The sequence below is a fragment of the Heterodontus francisci genome, chromosome 10 (assembly GCF_036365525.1).
Source record: "Heterodontus francisci isolate sHetFra1 chromosome 10, sHetFra1.hap1, whole genome shotgun sequence".
In the NCBI taxonomy this organism is placed as follows: Eukaryota; Metazoa; Chordata; class Chondrichthyes; order Heterodontiformes; family Heterodontidae; genus Heterodontus; species Heterodontus francisci.
Window position 1 is genome coordinate 81,243,094 of NC_090380.1, and position 16,393 is coordinate 81,259,486.

The 16,393-nt window shown below is 41.5% G+C and overlaps 1 protein-coding gene across 1 annotated transcript in view; it reads left to right on the forward strand.

The window, feature by feature from the left end:
• LOC137374572 (suppressor of tumorigenicity 14 protein-like) overlaps positions 1-15,821 on the forward strand; it is a 189,135-nt gene extending 173,314 nt beyond the window's left edge. Inside the window, exons 18-19 of the mRNA XM_068040870.1 lie at positions 525-661; positions 7,935-15,821. Coding sequence (XP_067896971.1) covers positions 525-661; positions 7,935-8,105 — 308 coding nt within the window. The 3' untranslated portion in view covers positions 8,106-15,821. The remainder of the gene's footprint in view (positions 1-524; positions 662-7,934) is intronic.
• The last annotated feature ends 572 nt before the right edge of the window (positions 15,822-16,393 follow it).

Consider the following 16,393-nt stretch of genomic DNA (forward strand, 5'->3'; position numbering starts at 1 on the left):
ATTCTAACGTTATTGGACTGGAAGTGCACATTTTATGGACAATGCTTCGATGAAATATATAGATATAGGGGATGTGGCAGAAGCTTTTTATGTGAAGGCCTCTAATCACAAGTGGGTAGGTGGACCAAAGATTAGTGACCATAAGTTATATGCAACCATAATTTTTTAATAAAATCCTCATGACTAAATCCAATACACATCTAAATGTAGCAGTTTTGTATATATCCAAGAGAATTGTTATGATTTTATATTTTATTGAGAGGTAGTCTTCTCCATTACATTTTTGCATGAATTTAGCTCTGAGGAATAAGAAATTGATATGACTATTAGGTGGATAATGGTCCTAAATATTATATGCATCTGTCCTGCTCCTGTTCAGGCAATCCAGGGGCAATAAGCACAGTTATGATTTAAACAAACAATGTGTGCTGTTTATAGTAGACTATCAATGGCAGGAATTAACATTTAAAAAGAAAAATTTATAACCGGTTCTAAACTAACAGAAAATTCTCCTTGTTTCACAGGTCAGCTTCCTATGATCCTTCAAAAGGGTGAAGTAAGAATCATTAATCAAACAACATGCAATAACTTTATAGGAAATATATTATCGTCACGAATGCTTTGTGCAGGATATCTTACTGGAGAAGTCGACGCTTGTGAAGTATGAAAAGTTATATTTACAAAAAAATTGATTTTGACACAGCTGACAATTGTAGTTTCCACAGATTTATGGTGGTGTAACATTGATCGGATTTTTTTTATAAACAGGAAAACACAATACAATCAATAAGGTATCAGCAGCAGCTGCCTTAAACTCAATTCTATCATCGTGCAATGCATCCACTGAAACTATTAATGTAAATTTGGATACAGAAAGGTTCAAATATAAGTTATATATTGAAGCACTCTGCTGCCCCAACTGTGATTAACTAAGGCAGCACTGCTGGGGATCTACAACCTGCCTCACTGGCCCTAGGCTGAGGAAAGAAAAATCAGCCAGTTATCGCTCCTCCTGATCACTATCTATGGGGCTGTTGCTGGAAGGGATGAGATTTACTCCATGGGAAATATCTGTTCACATATGAAGAATAATTACTTGGATAAGGTACCAGTCAGCTGTCAGGGCTGTGGAACTGAAGACACGCCCGACACAAGGCATATCTTCAAACAGGAGGGGAGCAAAATGGAAGAAAAGTTTTGGGATGGGGCAACCCTACTGATACAATTTTAAATTCGAGATTTGTATCAACGAATAGTCTGATAAACGTAAACACGTTTATAGTAGCAGTCATGTGACTAGCATGAAGCGCCATGCTCAGGTCTTTTATGACCATCCGGGTTAAGGCAAGTGTTACGAACGTGGGACTTTGTAGTATGGTTATGTTTTAGAAATTGTGATCTTTAATGCAGTGTCAAATGGGCATTTGGAGGAAACATGTGACCTCAATCAAAATCTGCCCAGAGACATGGCGTCTGAGTCACCATGAGAACAAGGAACCCAAATCAAAGCCCTTTTTTTTTTAAAGCAGGTACCAGATTGTAAAGGACAATGGGTTTTGCTCTCCCCAACTCTCAGATTGTAAACAGGGAGACAGAAGCTCTAAAATGCTGATTCAAGTTGCAATTTTTAACACTTGGAAACAAAGGCCTAGGTGGTTTTACAATGGTCAGACTTCTGGTCTCTGAAAATTGTCAAAGGCAAACAAGTATTGACTTTTGATCTGGATAAATTCAAGAGGCTTTTCTAGGTCTGGCTCTGAAAGGAAGAAACGAAGACCAGCAGTCAGCTGTACAGCCTAAAGAGAGAGAGAGAGAGACAGAGAAAGACCAGTGAGCTGTTTCTGGGGAGGCAGCTGCTCTCAGATAAATACAGCAAAAGGCTGCTAAGATTTGAACACTGTTCGAAAATTCAAAGTTTGCAGAGGAGAAAAGACCAATGGGGTCACCAAAGATTGCCTTATTAACGGATGTCCAGTTGAATATGCTTGGAAGCAAAGAGGATGTTGGCTATGACAAGGACAATGGGAGTTACAACCCATTGCATTTGGGAGAAGTTTGAGACTTTTAACTGAAAGGATAACTGATCAATGGGAATGGGAAATACCTTTCTCTGTAATTTAGTGTATTAGTTACCTACTAAGTACTGTTTAGTTAATTTTGATTTTTAGTTTAGTTGTTGTAGTAAAAGACTTAAAACGTGCTATCTGGTGTAATCTTTAATCGGTCTGGGAAGTTCATATCTCTTGTTTAAAATGTTGGCGGTCTTTTCTGTGGTCATAACAAATTGGGGGCTTGTCCAGGATTCAAATTGTTCATGATTAAGTTGCAAAACGGTTCACTGGAATTTTCCAGAGTATAAGCAAACAAGATTTCACATTTATTTTGGCTGGGTTCAGTGGGAAATCAACATGAGTACCATCAAAGTACAAGAATTTGTTGAGATAAAAGATTTGACTCTCATTTTATTGAGGCAGTTGAATAGGTCGATTTGGCTGCTATATCAGAACATGCAGGAGTTAGTGTGAGCTCGGGGTCTAGGAAAGTGGAGATGGTCCTAGAGTTGGTTCTTCACTTGAAGCTTGAGGAAGCAAAGGATGTTTCCACTAGTGTTCAAGTGGAATTAGCCAAAATTGAGATAGAGAAGCTGAGTTTCAAAAGAGAAAGGGAAGAAAAAGAGACAGACAATTACAATTTAAAATAAGAAACCTTGAATTTGAATATCAAAGAGAAAGGGAGGAAAAAGAAAGAGACTTACAAAGAGAAAGAGAAGCCAGGAAATTTGTACTGGACAAAGAAAGGTTTAAATTACATGAACAGGGGCTGGCAGGAAGGCTTGAAGATATATCTGATTTAACTCCTGCTTTTGATTTGGCAAGTGTTGAAACCTTTTTCAGGAATTTGAGTACTGAGGCTGAATTATTTAGCAGGTCGTCTTTGATTGAGGCAGCTTGAAGAAACTTGTCTCAAATGGTGCGCTCTGAGGCAGAAGCTGAAAAGGTCCCTGATTGTTAGTATGTTAAGAATGACATTCTAATGAGAAAGTGGAGATCTCCACAAAGGCCTGCTCATGATGATTAGGGTGTCGTCCATCAAATTGTTGTCCCTCCTTGCTACCACAGTGAAATTTTGAGAATTGACCATGAACTTCCAGTTGCGGATCATTCGGGTATTCAGAAGGCACAGGGCTAGGGTAATGATGCAATTTTAGTGGCCGATGCTGCACACAGATGCGGTCGACTCCTGTAAGACATATCATACATGTCAGATGATTGGGAAGCCACAGCCTTCAATTAAGCCAGCCCCATTAATATTGAAACCTGCTTTTGAAGAACTGTTCAATAGGGTTCTTGTGGATTACCCACAACTAAGTCAGGTCACAAATTTCTCCTACCATCATGGATTTGTCCACTCGGTTTTCAGAGGCTATACCCTTGAAAAAAAATCACAGCAAAATTTCTCATTGAGGGTTTGATTCAGTTTTTCACTCTATGAGTTACCAAAAGAAATTCAGTTGGACCAGAGGTCAAATTTCAAGAGGTCAATGTGTAATTTTGGAGATAAGCAGCTCAAATCATCCACTTACTACTCACAGTCACAAGGTGCTTTGGAAGGATATCACCAGTCTCTAAAGAGTATGATTAAGGCTTATTGTTTTGAGTATCCTCAAGATTGTGATAAGGGGATATCATTTATCATTTGCCACCAGGGACACACCAAATGAGTCTACAGGTTTAAGTCCATTCAAATTGGTCTATGGGCATGAAGTGAAGGGTCCCCTTAAACTCATTAAGGAGAGATTTTTAGCACAGGAGGAGGAAACTACCCTCTTTGATAATGTGTCAGATTTTTGAGAGATACTTTCAAAAGCTTGTGATGTGGCAGAGAACATCTCAAGGTTTCTCAGCAAGTAATGAAAACCCAAGCAGATACAGCAGCTAAGGCATGTAGTTTTTAACCTGGAGGGTGCTAGCATTGTTGCCTTTGCCTGGGGAATCATTGAAAGCTAGGTTCAGTGGACCTTACTTCATGAAGAGGAAATTCAATGAGGTGAACTATTTGGTTAGTACGCCAGATAGACAGAAAAGTCAAAGGGTGTGTCATGTGAATATGTTGAAAAGATATTATGACTGTGAATATTGCCAGACAGTAAATGCATGGCAATAAAAAGAAAATGGGATAAGGATAGTGTTACTTTTAATGAGCGGGATTTTTTTTATTCATGGGATGTGGGCGTTGCTGGCAAGGCCAGCATTTGTGGCCCATCCCTAGATGCCCTTGACAACTGAGTGACTTGCTAGGCCATTTCAGAGGGAAGTTAAGAATTGACCACATTGGGTCTAGAGTCATATTTATTTATTTATATAGAGATACAGCACTGAAACAGGCCCTTCGGCCCACCGAGTCTGTGCCGACCAACAACCACCCATTTATACTAACCCTGCAGTAATCCCATATTCCCCACCACCTACCTACACTAGGGGCAATTTACAATGGCCAATTTACCTATCAGCTGCAAGTCTTTGGCTGTGGGAGGAAACCGGAGCACCCGGCGAAAACCCACACGGTCACAGGGAGAACTTGCAAACTCCACACAGGCAGTACCCAGAATTGAACTGGGGTCCCTGGAGCTGTGAGACTGCGGTGCTAACCACTGCGCCACTGTGCCGCCAAATATGTAGGCCAGAAAAGGTAAGAATGGCAGATTTCCTTCCCTGAAGGACATTAGTGAACGAGATGGGTTTTTACAACAATCCATGATAGTTTCATGGCACCATTACTGAGACTAGCTTTCAATTCCAGATTGTTTTTGATTAATTAATTTAATTTATTAATTAATTGAATTTTAAATTTCACCAGCTGTCATGGTGGGTTTTGAATCCATGTCACTAGTGCATTCGCCTGGGCCTCTGGATTACTAGCTCAATGACATTACCACTACACCACTGCCTCCCCCTCTGAAGAAACAGAGACCAAGAATTCTCAAGTTGAACCCCCTGCAGTGAAACTGGCAAACACAGAAGTGTTAGAAAGTTTAGATACAGTTCGACTCTATCCTTCTGAACAACATAAAAAGACATAGCTGAGCTATTAAAAGAGTTTAAAGCCATATCTGCAGATCAGCCAAATCTAAATCCTGTGGCTCTTCATGGGGTTGATGTCAAGACAGCTACACCCGTTAAACAGAATCCTTGTCAACTCAATCCTGATAAATTGATTCAGGTCAGAGAAGAGGTTCAATATTTACTAAAGAATGATACAAACCCAGTCAAAGTAGCTGGAGTTCTCCAGTTGAGCTGGAACCAAAGTCAGATGGTTTCAAAAGATTCTGTATTGAATATTGGAAAGTCAATGCAGTAACTAAATCCCATGACTTGAGGATTGTATTGATAAAGTGCGAAATATCCGTTTATACTGAACATAACTCATTAAGGTATTTAGGGAATTTAGGCATTTAGAGAAATTCAAGACCAACAATGCTGGATTATTCCAGTGCTGGTGGAGTTTAATATTGCAACCATTTACCCTAAAAACTGCACATGTTGCAGAAAAGAGCAATGTAATTGCTGATGCTATGTCCAAAATTTAAAGAAAGGGTATAATACAGGGAAACACCTCAGTGATATGGTAATACTGTTGTTATCTGTGGGATATGTAACATGTTAGTGATTGAAATGTTATATGTCAACAATGTTGTAGAAAAATCATTACCACGGCAATGATTTTTATATTTATAGTGGGGAGGTGTTATAAATGCTGGTCTTTGTTGTTTGGTTATGTTTTAAAAACAGTGGTTTTTAATGCAGTGTAAAATGGACATTCGGAGAAAACATGTGACCTCATTCAAAATCTGTCCAGAGACAAGCCAGGGGTCTTGGTTACCATGAAAACAAGGAACCCAGATCAAAGATCCTTTTGAAAACAGGGTTCAACGTTGTAACTTCTAAAGGACATTGGGTTTCACTCTCCCAGAATCACAGATTGTAAGCAGGGAGACAGAGGCTCTTAAATGCAATTTTCAGTTTTTAACACCTAGAAACAAGGGAAGGCCCAGTTGGTTTTGCTATGGTCAGACTTATGTTATCTGAGAATTATCAAAGGCAGATGACTATTGATTTTTGATATGGATAAACTCGAGAAGCTTTCCGAGGTCTTGGTTTGAAAGGAAGAAGCAAAGACCAGCAGTCAGCTGTGCAGCCTAAAGACAGCAAGAGAGGAAGAGACCTGTGAGCTGTTTCTGAGGAGAGAACTGCTCTCAGATCACTGATACAGCAAAAGGCCTGTTTGAAGGCTCAAGCTTTGCAGAGGAGAAAAAAACCAACAGTGTCACCATAGATTGCCTTATTGACAGAAGTGCAGTCGAATGTGCTTGGAAGAAGTGAATGAAGAGGACGTTGGCTTTGAGAAGGACACTGGGAGATCCAACCATTACAGCTGGGAAGACTTGGGGACTTTTAATTGCGTGGATACCTTTTCGATGAGAACAATGTGTAACGTATAAATGTGGTGTGGGGTTTTTGAGTGTGTTAATAAGTTAATGAGAAATAACATTTTCTGTAATTCAGGGCTGAATTTTACACCACCCTGGTGAGCCTGTTGGTGGTATGGAGGGCAGCGTAAAATTGAGTGGGAAGCTCCGGGAGGCCTTCCCGCTCCGCTCCTGCCTCCAGCGAACTTTACGGCGGTCGGGGTGGAGGTTGGGTAACGGCCCGCCCACCCCAGGTTAATCGAGACTCTTAAGTGGCCACTTAATGGCCACGTAAGGGCCTTCACCCACATCCACGGGTATTTTACTCGTGGCAAGCGGGCGTGCTGGGGATGTGAAAGCCTGCCCAGCGATAGCTGATGGCCTTTCCACGCCCCGGGGGGTTCCATGGCAGTCGGGCACAGGCTGCCCGATTGAGAGCCACCCCCACCTCTCAACCCACCCCAGGGACCCAAGATGGCCACCCTCCCCCCAAACAACCGCCCTTGCCTCGCCGGGCTGCGACCGATCTGGCCAGTGAGGCAAAACAAACTTACCTCGGTCCTGACTACGTGTCCTTGGCTGATGCAGTCCCAGTAGTGGCCACCGCTCCTGGTGACGCTGCTGGGACTGAGAGCTGCCGGCCCAAAGTGGCAGCTCAATGAGGTGGGACCTCCTCCCTCAAGCGGGTGAAATCCCGCCTCGGAACAATTAAAGCCCGGGGACCCATAAAATGTGGGTCGGATCCCCGGGCCGGGCGGATGCGGGTTCGCCACTGACTTTTATGTCGGTGGCGAAGTCTCGCCCGTCTAAGCTAAAATTCAGCCCTTTGTGTATTAGCTACTTACTAAGTACTGCTTAGTTCATGTTGATAGTTTGATTGTTATAGTAAAAGTCTTAAAACCTGCAATCCTGTTGTGTCATTCTTTAATCGGTCTGGGAACTTCATATCTCTTGTTTTGAAGTTAAAGGTCTCTACTGAGGTCGTAACACAAAGGACATGTTACACTGTTACTAGTGAACGGGAGTTAACTTTTTTTTATAATAGCTGCACTGCCAGCTTCCAGCGAGTCACACAACTAGGCATTTAAAATATCTTCTAAAAAAGAAACAATTAAAAAGAGAACTAGAAATCTTACTTTAAGAAAAACCTGAAGATTTGAATACTGATAAACACAGATCAGTCAGCATCTGAAAAAAAACACGAGTTAACATTTTGGCCAGCCCTGACCCTTCATGATAGTTGCGAATTGCTTGTACAATAGCTGTTAAGTGCATTTTAAAATAATTTTTACTGTAATCATTTCTTTATTGATGACATTTATTTTTTCAAATGGTCTAGAAACAGAATATAAGGAACAGAGGATGGATGTTTTTTGAAACCTTGCTTACGTAGTTATTGCGTAGAAATACTAAACTCTTGGTTTGAAAGAGCTACACATTTGTGTGTTATTTTTCTTGTTCTCTGTAGGGTGATTCTGGAGGACCATTGGCCTGTGAAGAACCATCAGGAAAGTGGTTTCTGGCAGGAATTGTGAGCTGGGGGCAAGGATGTGGTCGGTATGGGCACCCTGGAGTTTACACACGAATCACAAAGTTCCAAGACTGGATTCAGAGGAACATGGGAATCGATGACATTTGATAATTATTCCACGCTGAAAACAAAATCTTATCTTAATTCAAGCAGTGGTTCCTGCTATCATCTGTAATGTTCATATCACTCCACCAGTAGAATACTGCAAACATTTAATTATCAATTCTACCCTCTGCATTATTTATCTGCCTCAAATAGAGTTAATAGATTTCATGATTGGATGAAATGAAGTTAAGCATAGTCATTGTTTTCCCTTTTTATTGTTTCTGTATCATAGTCCACTGGATGTCATAGCATCATTACAGCACAGAAGGAGGCCATTCGGTCGATCAATTCCATGTCAGCTCTCCGTACAGCAATCCAGTTAGTCCCATTTCCCCGCTGTATTCCCCTAGCCCTGCAAGTTTGTTTCCCTCAAGTGCCCATCCAATTTATTGATCGTTTGCGCTTCCACCACTCTCATAGGCAGTAATTTCAAAGTCATTGCGTACTCACTGCATAAAAAAATTCATCCTCACATCCCCCTGCACCTCTTGCCCAAAACCTTAATTGTGTGTCCCCTAGTCCTTGTACTATCAGCTAATTGGAACAGCTTTTCTTTGCCTATGTTATCTAAACCTGTCATAACCTCTATCAAATCTCCCCTCAATCTCTTTTGCTCCAAGGAGAACAACCGTAGGTTCTCCAACCTAACCTTGTACCTAAAATCCTTCATCCTTGGAATTATTCTGGTAAATCTCCTCTCACCTCATGAACGGACTTAAGCTCTTTTACCAAGGCTGTAAAAAGGTTTGCAGTGATCCTGCTGAAACCCAAACTGAGTATTGGTCAGCAGGTTATTGGTGCATAAGTGCTGCTTGATCGCACTGTTAATGACACCTTCCATCACTTTGTTGATGATGATGGGGCTGTAATTGGCCAGATTGGATTTGTCCCGCTTTTCGTGGACAGGTCAAACCTGGGCAATTTTCCATTTTGTTAGGTAGATGCCAGCATTGTAACTGCACTGGAACAGTTTGGTGAAGGGTGTGGCTAGTTCTAGAGCATTCAAGGACCCTGTCAAGGGTCCTTGCACCGTCTTAAAGTGAGGTGACCAGAAATGGATGCAATACTCTAGTTGTGGCTTAACTAGAATTTTATAAAGGTCTGCATAACGTGTCTCCTTTTGTACTCAGTACCTCTATTTATGAAGCCCAAGATCCCATTTGCTTTGCTATTTACTCTCTCATTGTGACCTTCAAAGATCTATGCACACGAACCCTCAGGTCTCTCTGTCCCTGCACACTCTTTAGAAGTGTGCCATTAAGTCTATATTGCCTCTCCCTATCCCTTCTGCCAAAATGCATCACCTCACACTTCTTAGTATAGATTTCATCTGCCACTCGTCTGCCCATTTTGCTATCCTATGTCCTGTTGAAGTCAATTTGTGTCAGCCTCACTGTTTGTTACACTTCCAAGTTTGATATGATTAGCTAATTTTGGAATGTTATCAAAAAAGCAGTGGTCCTAGCACTGACCTTTGGGGAGAACCACTGTCTTGCATTCTCCAGTCTGAAAAACAACCATTTACCACAACTCACTATTTTCTGTCCTTATGTCAATATTTATCCAAGCTGATACTGACCCACCTATTCCACGAACCTCAATTTTATTATACAGCCTTTTTTGTGGCACTTTGTCAAACGGTTTCTTAAAATCCATACAGACAGCATCCATTGCATTCCCTTCATCAATCTTCTCTGTTACTTCATCAAAAAATTCAATTAGATTAGCCAAGCACAATGTGCCTTTTACAAATCGGTGCTGGCTGTCCTTAATAAACTCAAACCTCTCCAAGTGCCTAATGATGTTCCCTGATTATTGTTTCTAAAATTGTACCCACCACTGATGTTGAAATTATCAGCCTGTAGTTACCAGGAACGTCCTTACACCTTTTCTTGAATAAGGGTGTCACATTTGCCACTCTCCAATCCTCTGGCACCTCCTCCATATCTAGAGAAGATTGGAAGATGATGGCAAGCCTTCCATTATCTCCACCACAACTTCCTTTAGCAACCTGGGATGCAAGCCATCCGGACCAGGCAACCTATCCACTCCAAACATAGTCAACCTTTCTGGTACATCCTGCCTATCAGTTTTCACCTCTTCCATTACCTCTACCATCTCCGCTTCTACCAATACTTTGTCAGCATCCTCTTCCTTAGTTAACATTGATACAAAGTATTTAAGTATTCTAGCCTTGCCCTTAGCCTCTAAAGCCTATATCAGTCTTTTTGCCCCTAACAGGAACCACTCTTACTATTGGCTTACTATATACATGCCAATTGAAAATTTTTGGGTTCCCTATTATATTAACTGCCATTCTATTCTCATATTCTCTCGTTGCCAGTTTTATTTTTCTCTTCAGTTGCACTCTTTTGACATTGTATTTGGCCTGGTTCTTATTTGAAGAGTTCACCTGATATGCATAACACCCTCTTTTTCTGTTTCATCATATTCTGTAGCTTGCTTGTCATCCAAGGAGTCCTGCCTTTGATTCCCCTACCTATTGCCCTTGTTGTAATATACCTGTACCTGAAGCATCTCCTCCTTAAAGATCAAATATTGTTCCATTACAGTTTTTCCTGTCAGTCTTTGGTTCCATTTTACCGTGTCTAGATCCCCTCTCATCACATTGAAGTTAGTTCACTTCCAATTTAGAAATCCTACTTCAGATTGTTCCTTTCTCTTCTCCATTACTAATCAAAACCATATGCTACGATGATCACTCTTACCCAAGTTTTCCTGACAGACATTTGGTCCACTTGGCCCACATCATTCCCCAGCACCAGATCTAGCAAGGCCTCCTTTCTAGTTGGACCAAGAACATATTGGTCAAGGAAGTTCTCCAGAACACATTTCAGAAATTCCTTCCCCTCCTTACCCTTTACTCTAACATTATTCTAATCGATCTTTGTGTAATTAAAGCGCTCCAATATCACAACTCTATAGTTCTTGCACACCACTGTGATTTCCCTGCAGATTTGCCCCTTTATCACTCTCTCACTATATGGAGGCCGATAGAATACCCCCAGTAGCATCGTCATGTCTTTCTTGCTTCTCAACTCTGAGCAAATGGATTCTGTCTTTGCCCCCTCAAGGACATCTTCTCGTTCCAAAAATGCAATATCTTCCCTACAGTACTGCTACCCCACCTCCCTTTTTGTCTTCCCAACTGTTCTAAACATTTGTATACTTGAAAATTAAGCACCCAGTCCTCACCATTTTTAAGCTATGTTTCAGTTACTCCCACTACATCATATTCCTACACAGTTATTTGTACTTGCAGCTCATCAACCTTATTCACCATACTTTGTGTATTTACATACATGCATTCGAAACCTGTCTTTGTATTCCTTGTAGTCATTCTCAATCTACTCCTATCTAATATGGTACTACTTCCTTCTCTAGTACTATCAAGCACTCTCACTTTATGCACCTTATTCCTCTTTTCTACTTCTATATGCTGGTGCCCATCCCCCTGCCAGTTTAGTTTAAACCCTCCCCATCTACACTGGTGAATCGCCCCGTGAAGACATTGGTCCCAGTCCTGTTGAGGTGCAACCTGTCCCTTTTGAATAAGTGCCTCCTGCCACAGAACTGGTCCCAATGTCCCAAGAATCTGAAGCACCATGCCTCAAGCCGCACATTGATCCTCCCTATCTTCCTATTTTTACTCTTGCTCGTGCACGACGCTAGAAGTAATCCTTTGAAGTCTTTAACTTCTCCCTAGCTCCTGAAAATCTGACTGTAGGACTTCAAAACCTGCCCTCGCTATGTCATTAGTACCGACGTGTACCATAACTTCTGGCTCACTCCCTTCCCAGTGCAGAATATTCTGCACCTTCTTCATGATGTCCTTTACTCTGACACCAGGGAGGCAACACACCTTGTGGGACGTGCGATAATAGGAACAAAAATGCCTGTCTATCCCCCTAACTATAGAATTTCCTAAAACAACTACATTTTTACTCTTGTGCAGTCCCTTGCCCATTTTGGTGCTATGGTCTGAACTGCAATCCTTAAAGATGTTGTCGTCCCAGCTGTACTGGTTTGAGAGTGGCACACATTCCAAAGACTCCTCCACTTCTTGCCTCTTCCTACTCCTCCAGAGATTTAAAAATAGAGTCGTCACATAGTGTAGATATGCACTTTGCAGCCCCTATATACCTTCACTGCATTACATTACTAATTAAGAAAGTCACTGATGGCTTCAGTAATGCATTTCAGAATGCATTTTCGAGAATGTATTCAATAAGAATGCATTTACACTGAAGTTACCAGTCCAAGACTAGTAGCTATTTTACACTACCTGGAATTTGCTTTCCTGCCATATTCTTCTCCTTGTAATTTAGAATGCAGTCACCACGGTCACCTTTGTTTTTATAGAGGGTGATGATATTGGCATTGCGCATGTCCTGGGGTACTGCTCCCTTCGTCAGATACAGGAGAAATGCCGTGAACAACAGATGCCCCTCTACATTGCTTTCATTGATCTCACCAAAGCCTTTGACCTCGTCAGCAGACATGGTCTCTTCAGACTGCCAGAAAAGATTGGATGCCCACCAAAGCTACTAAGTATCATCACCTCATTCCATGACAATATGAAAGGCACAATTCAACATGGTGGCTCCTCATCAGAGCCCTTTCCTATCCTGAGTGATGTGAAACAGGGCTGTGTTCTCGCACCTACACTTTTTGGGATTTTCTTCTCCCTGCTGCTTTCACATGCGTTCAAGTCCTCTGAAGAAGGAATTTTCCTCCACACAAGATCAGGGGGCAGGTTGTTCAACCTTGCCCGTCTAAAAGCGAAGTCCAAAGTACGGAAAGTCCTCATCAGGGAACTCCTCTTTGCTGACGATGCTGCTTTAACATCTCACACTGAAGAGTGCCTGCAGAGTCTCATCGACAGGTTTGCGGATGCCTGCTATGAATTTGGCCTAACCATCAGCCTCAAGAAAATGAATATCATGGGGCAGGACGTCAGAAATGCTCCATCCATCAATATTGGCGACCACGCTCTGGAAGTGGTTCAAGAGTTCACCTACCTAGGCTCAACTATCACCAGTAACCTGTCTCTCGTTGCAGAAATCAACAAGCACATGGGAAAGGTTTTCACTGCTATGTCCAGACTGGCCAAAACAATGTGGGAAAATGGCGCACTGACACGAAACACAAAAGTCCGAGTGTATCAGGCCTGTGTCCTCAATACCTTGCTTTATGGCAGCAAGGCCTGGACAACGTATGTCAGCCAAGAGCGACGTCTCAATTCATTCCATCTTCGCTGCCTCCGGAGAATCCTTGGCATCAGGTGGCAGGACCGTATCTCCAACACAGAAGTCCTCGAGGCGGCCAACATCCCCAGCTTATACACACTACTGAGTCAGCGGCGCTTGAGATGGCTTGGCCATGTGAGCCGCATGGAAGATGGCAGGATCCCCAAAGACACATTGTACAGCGAGCTCGCCACTGGTATCAGACCCACCAGCCGTCCATGTCTCCGCTTTAAAGACGTCTACAAACGCGACCTGAAGTCCTGTGACATTGATCACGAGTCGTGGGAGTCAGTTGCCAGCGTCCGCCAGAGCTGGCGGGCAGCCATAAAGGCGGGGCTAAAGTGTGGCGAGTCGAAGAGACTTAGTAGTTGGCAGGAAAAAAGACAGAAGCGCAAGGGGAGAGCCAACTGTGTAACAGCCCCGACAAACAAATTTCTCTGCAGCACCTGTGGAAGAGCGTGTCACTCTAGAATTGGCCTTTATAGCCACTCCAGGCGCTGCTTCACAAACCACTGACCACCTCCAGGCACTTATCCATTGTCTCTCGAGATAAGGAGGCCAAAGAAGAGTTTAGAATGTACAATACCAGCATCTAGGCTTATTCGAATTAATTTCAGATAGGTGTAAAATGTGCTTAGAAGATCCAAGCATCCCCTTAGGCTTTTTTACACATGGTTTGACCTCACACTTGATTAACACGCCATGTGGTAGCAAATGGAAATGGTGCGAGAATCTGTCAACCAGGGAGCACTCACCCTGTTTTGCTATGGAGTTCAGTTGGGCCCGAATTCCAAAGTTAACCACAACAGAAATTACACCAATGCTAAAGTTGTCATGTGAAAGCATCTTAAGAGGCATCTTCTGCAAGCAACTACATTGCAGACTTCAGTTCAGCATCCACTTTTCAAATTAATTCTATATAAATACCTTCAAATGAAAAAGGAAAAAAGGTTTAGAACATTTTCCTTCAACAGTAACAAAAGACCCAATTATTACATATTGGTATAAAGTACTTCTTTAGGTAATGGGTGTGGACTCAAAGTGTAATAATACTTTCTCCTGAGATTAATTTTGACTGTAACATCAAACCCTGCACTGTTTTTAAATAAAAACAAGAAATGCTGGAAATACTCAGCAGGTCTCCAGCATCTGTGGAGAGAAGCAGAGTTAACATTTCACGTCAGTGACCCTTCATCAGAACTGGCACTGTTTTTACCCGGTGCCATTATATCTTCACCAACTTTGAAGTCAGCCAAGGTTCCCGCTGTAGGTAAGTGGGGGCCTAATTTAAAATCTAAAATTCTTAACTTACTGACATCATTGGTGCCATGACAGCGTTTTAACTTTGGCATGAAGGAGACTTGTACACAGCCAACCCTGACAGCTGAATCATGGCCAGATAAAAATTTTATTTTAATGCAGAATCTTTGTGGGCCAGAAGGATTCCTAGCTCTGCAATGAGTCCTTGGGCCTGCTCATCTTGATTCTCCATCCCCTGACCTGCATTGGCTTGGCAAACCCCTCCTCCCCAACCCCATCCCCCCGCTCCAGCACTTGCCTTATGCCAGGGACCATTCCCTTGGGTCCCTGGTGGCATCTGGATCCCACCTGCTGATACTGGCATCTTGTCTAGCAGCTTCAGGTGGGAAACAAATGTAAAATGTTTAAATGAGGTGCTGGAAGTTAAATTTGAAGAGGCCTCACTGTGTGCTCTGTGTGCTTCAGGCCCTGCATGAACTAAGCTAAAATCAACTCCATTGTATCACTGTCACAGCTGCACATCATTTCCTGGTTGTTTAACTGGTTAGGTACACTCATTATTTAAACACTGAAACCCTTATAGTATCTTTTTTTTAATTGTGAACAGTCCTTACAAAAGCTGGATCTTTGTCAGTTTTATATATGAAATAAATTCACGTAAATATTTTGCATTTGGCATTTCGAAAAATTCTACATGTGGGAAATTTTCACGCTAATTTATAGCAAAACCTATATGGAAACTATGATTTTAATCAGCATGATTATTTTTTGAGACAATTATGTACTTAAATGGCATTGCCACAATGTTATAATCAACAAGATGATTTGTCTTACCTGACAAAATTTCTACCTAGGAGAAATTATTGTTGGTTTAGATCAGATACATGGAAGGCATATAATCATCCTTTTAGATCTTATTAAAGTAATAATTAAGCACTGTTATAACTAAATAGTACCTTAATCAGAAAGTGACATAGAAGTGCTGCAGCAATGTGTTCGATCATAATTTACATCAGCATATAAACAAATGGATATAGATTTGTCAACCAGTTAATGAAGGGAACATCCCTTTCATACAGAATGTAATAATCAGGACAAAATGCTTGATTACTGTACAGTGCCAGAAGGAATTGGAGTTTTTTTTAAGATAGTTTAAAACAATAAATTGAAGATGATTTTCTATATTGAATTCTGTGATTTGAGAAATTTTATGTTTATTCATAACAAATCATAAAGTTGTGTTTGTATAATAAAGTTCTTTTAAAGATCAATTCACATTTGATCAATCCTGCTTCAAATCTAAAAAATCATTTCCATTCATAGTATTAATCATTCACCAACCACCAAATTCTTAAGTAATTTGACTGTCTAACAATGGATGACAATGTCCAGGGAAATGCATAAAATTCAGAAAGATCTAGAGAGCCTTCGCAATTGAGCAGATGAACCACAGATGGCATTTAATACTGAATATACATAACACACAGTCTGATTTCTCATAGCAATATTCGCAGGTATTCTGGGTCAGAAGCAAGGTTGTGATGTTCAGTTGCTATGATAAAGTTGTATTTCACTTGGCCTGCCCATTTGAGGCTGCTACTAAACTATTTCCTCTGGCTTAAATAGGCACAATGAAGGGTCAGTTGAACACGAATTGCTAGTGAATGCTTTTGCAGATTGGCAATGCTCCAAAAGACGAAGAGTCCAAATTATCAAGGTCAGAAAAACTATCAGGAAATGACTGATTTTTTTTTTCTTGAG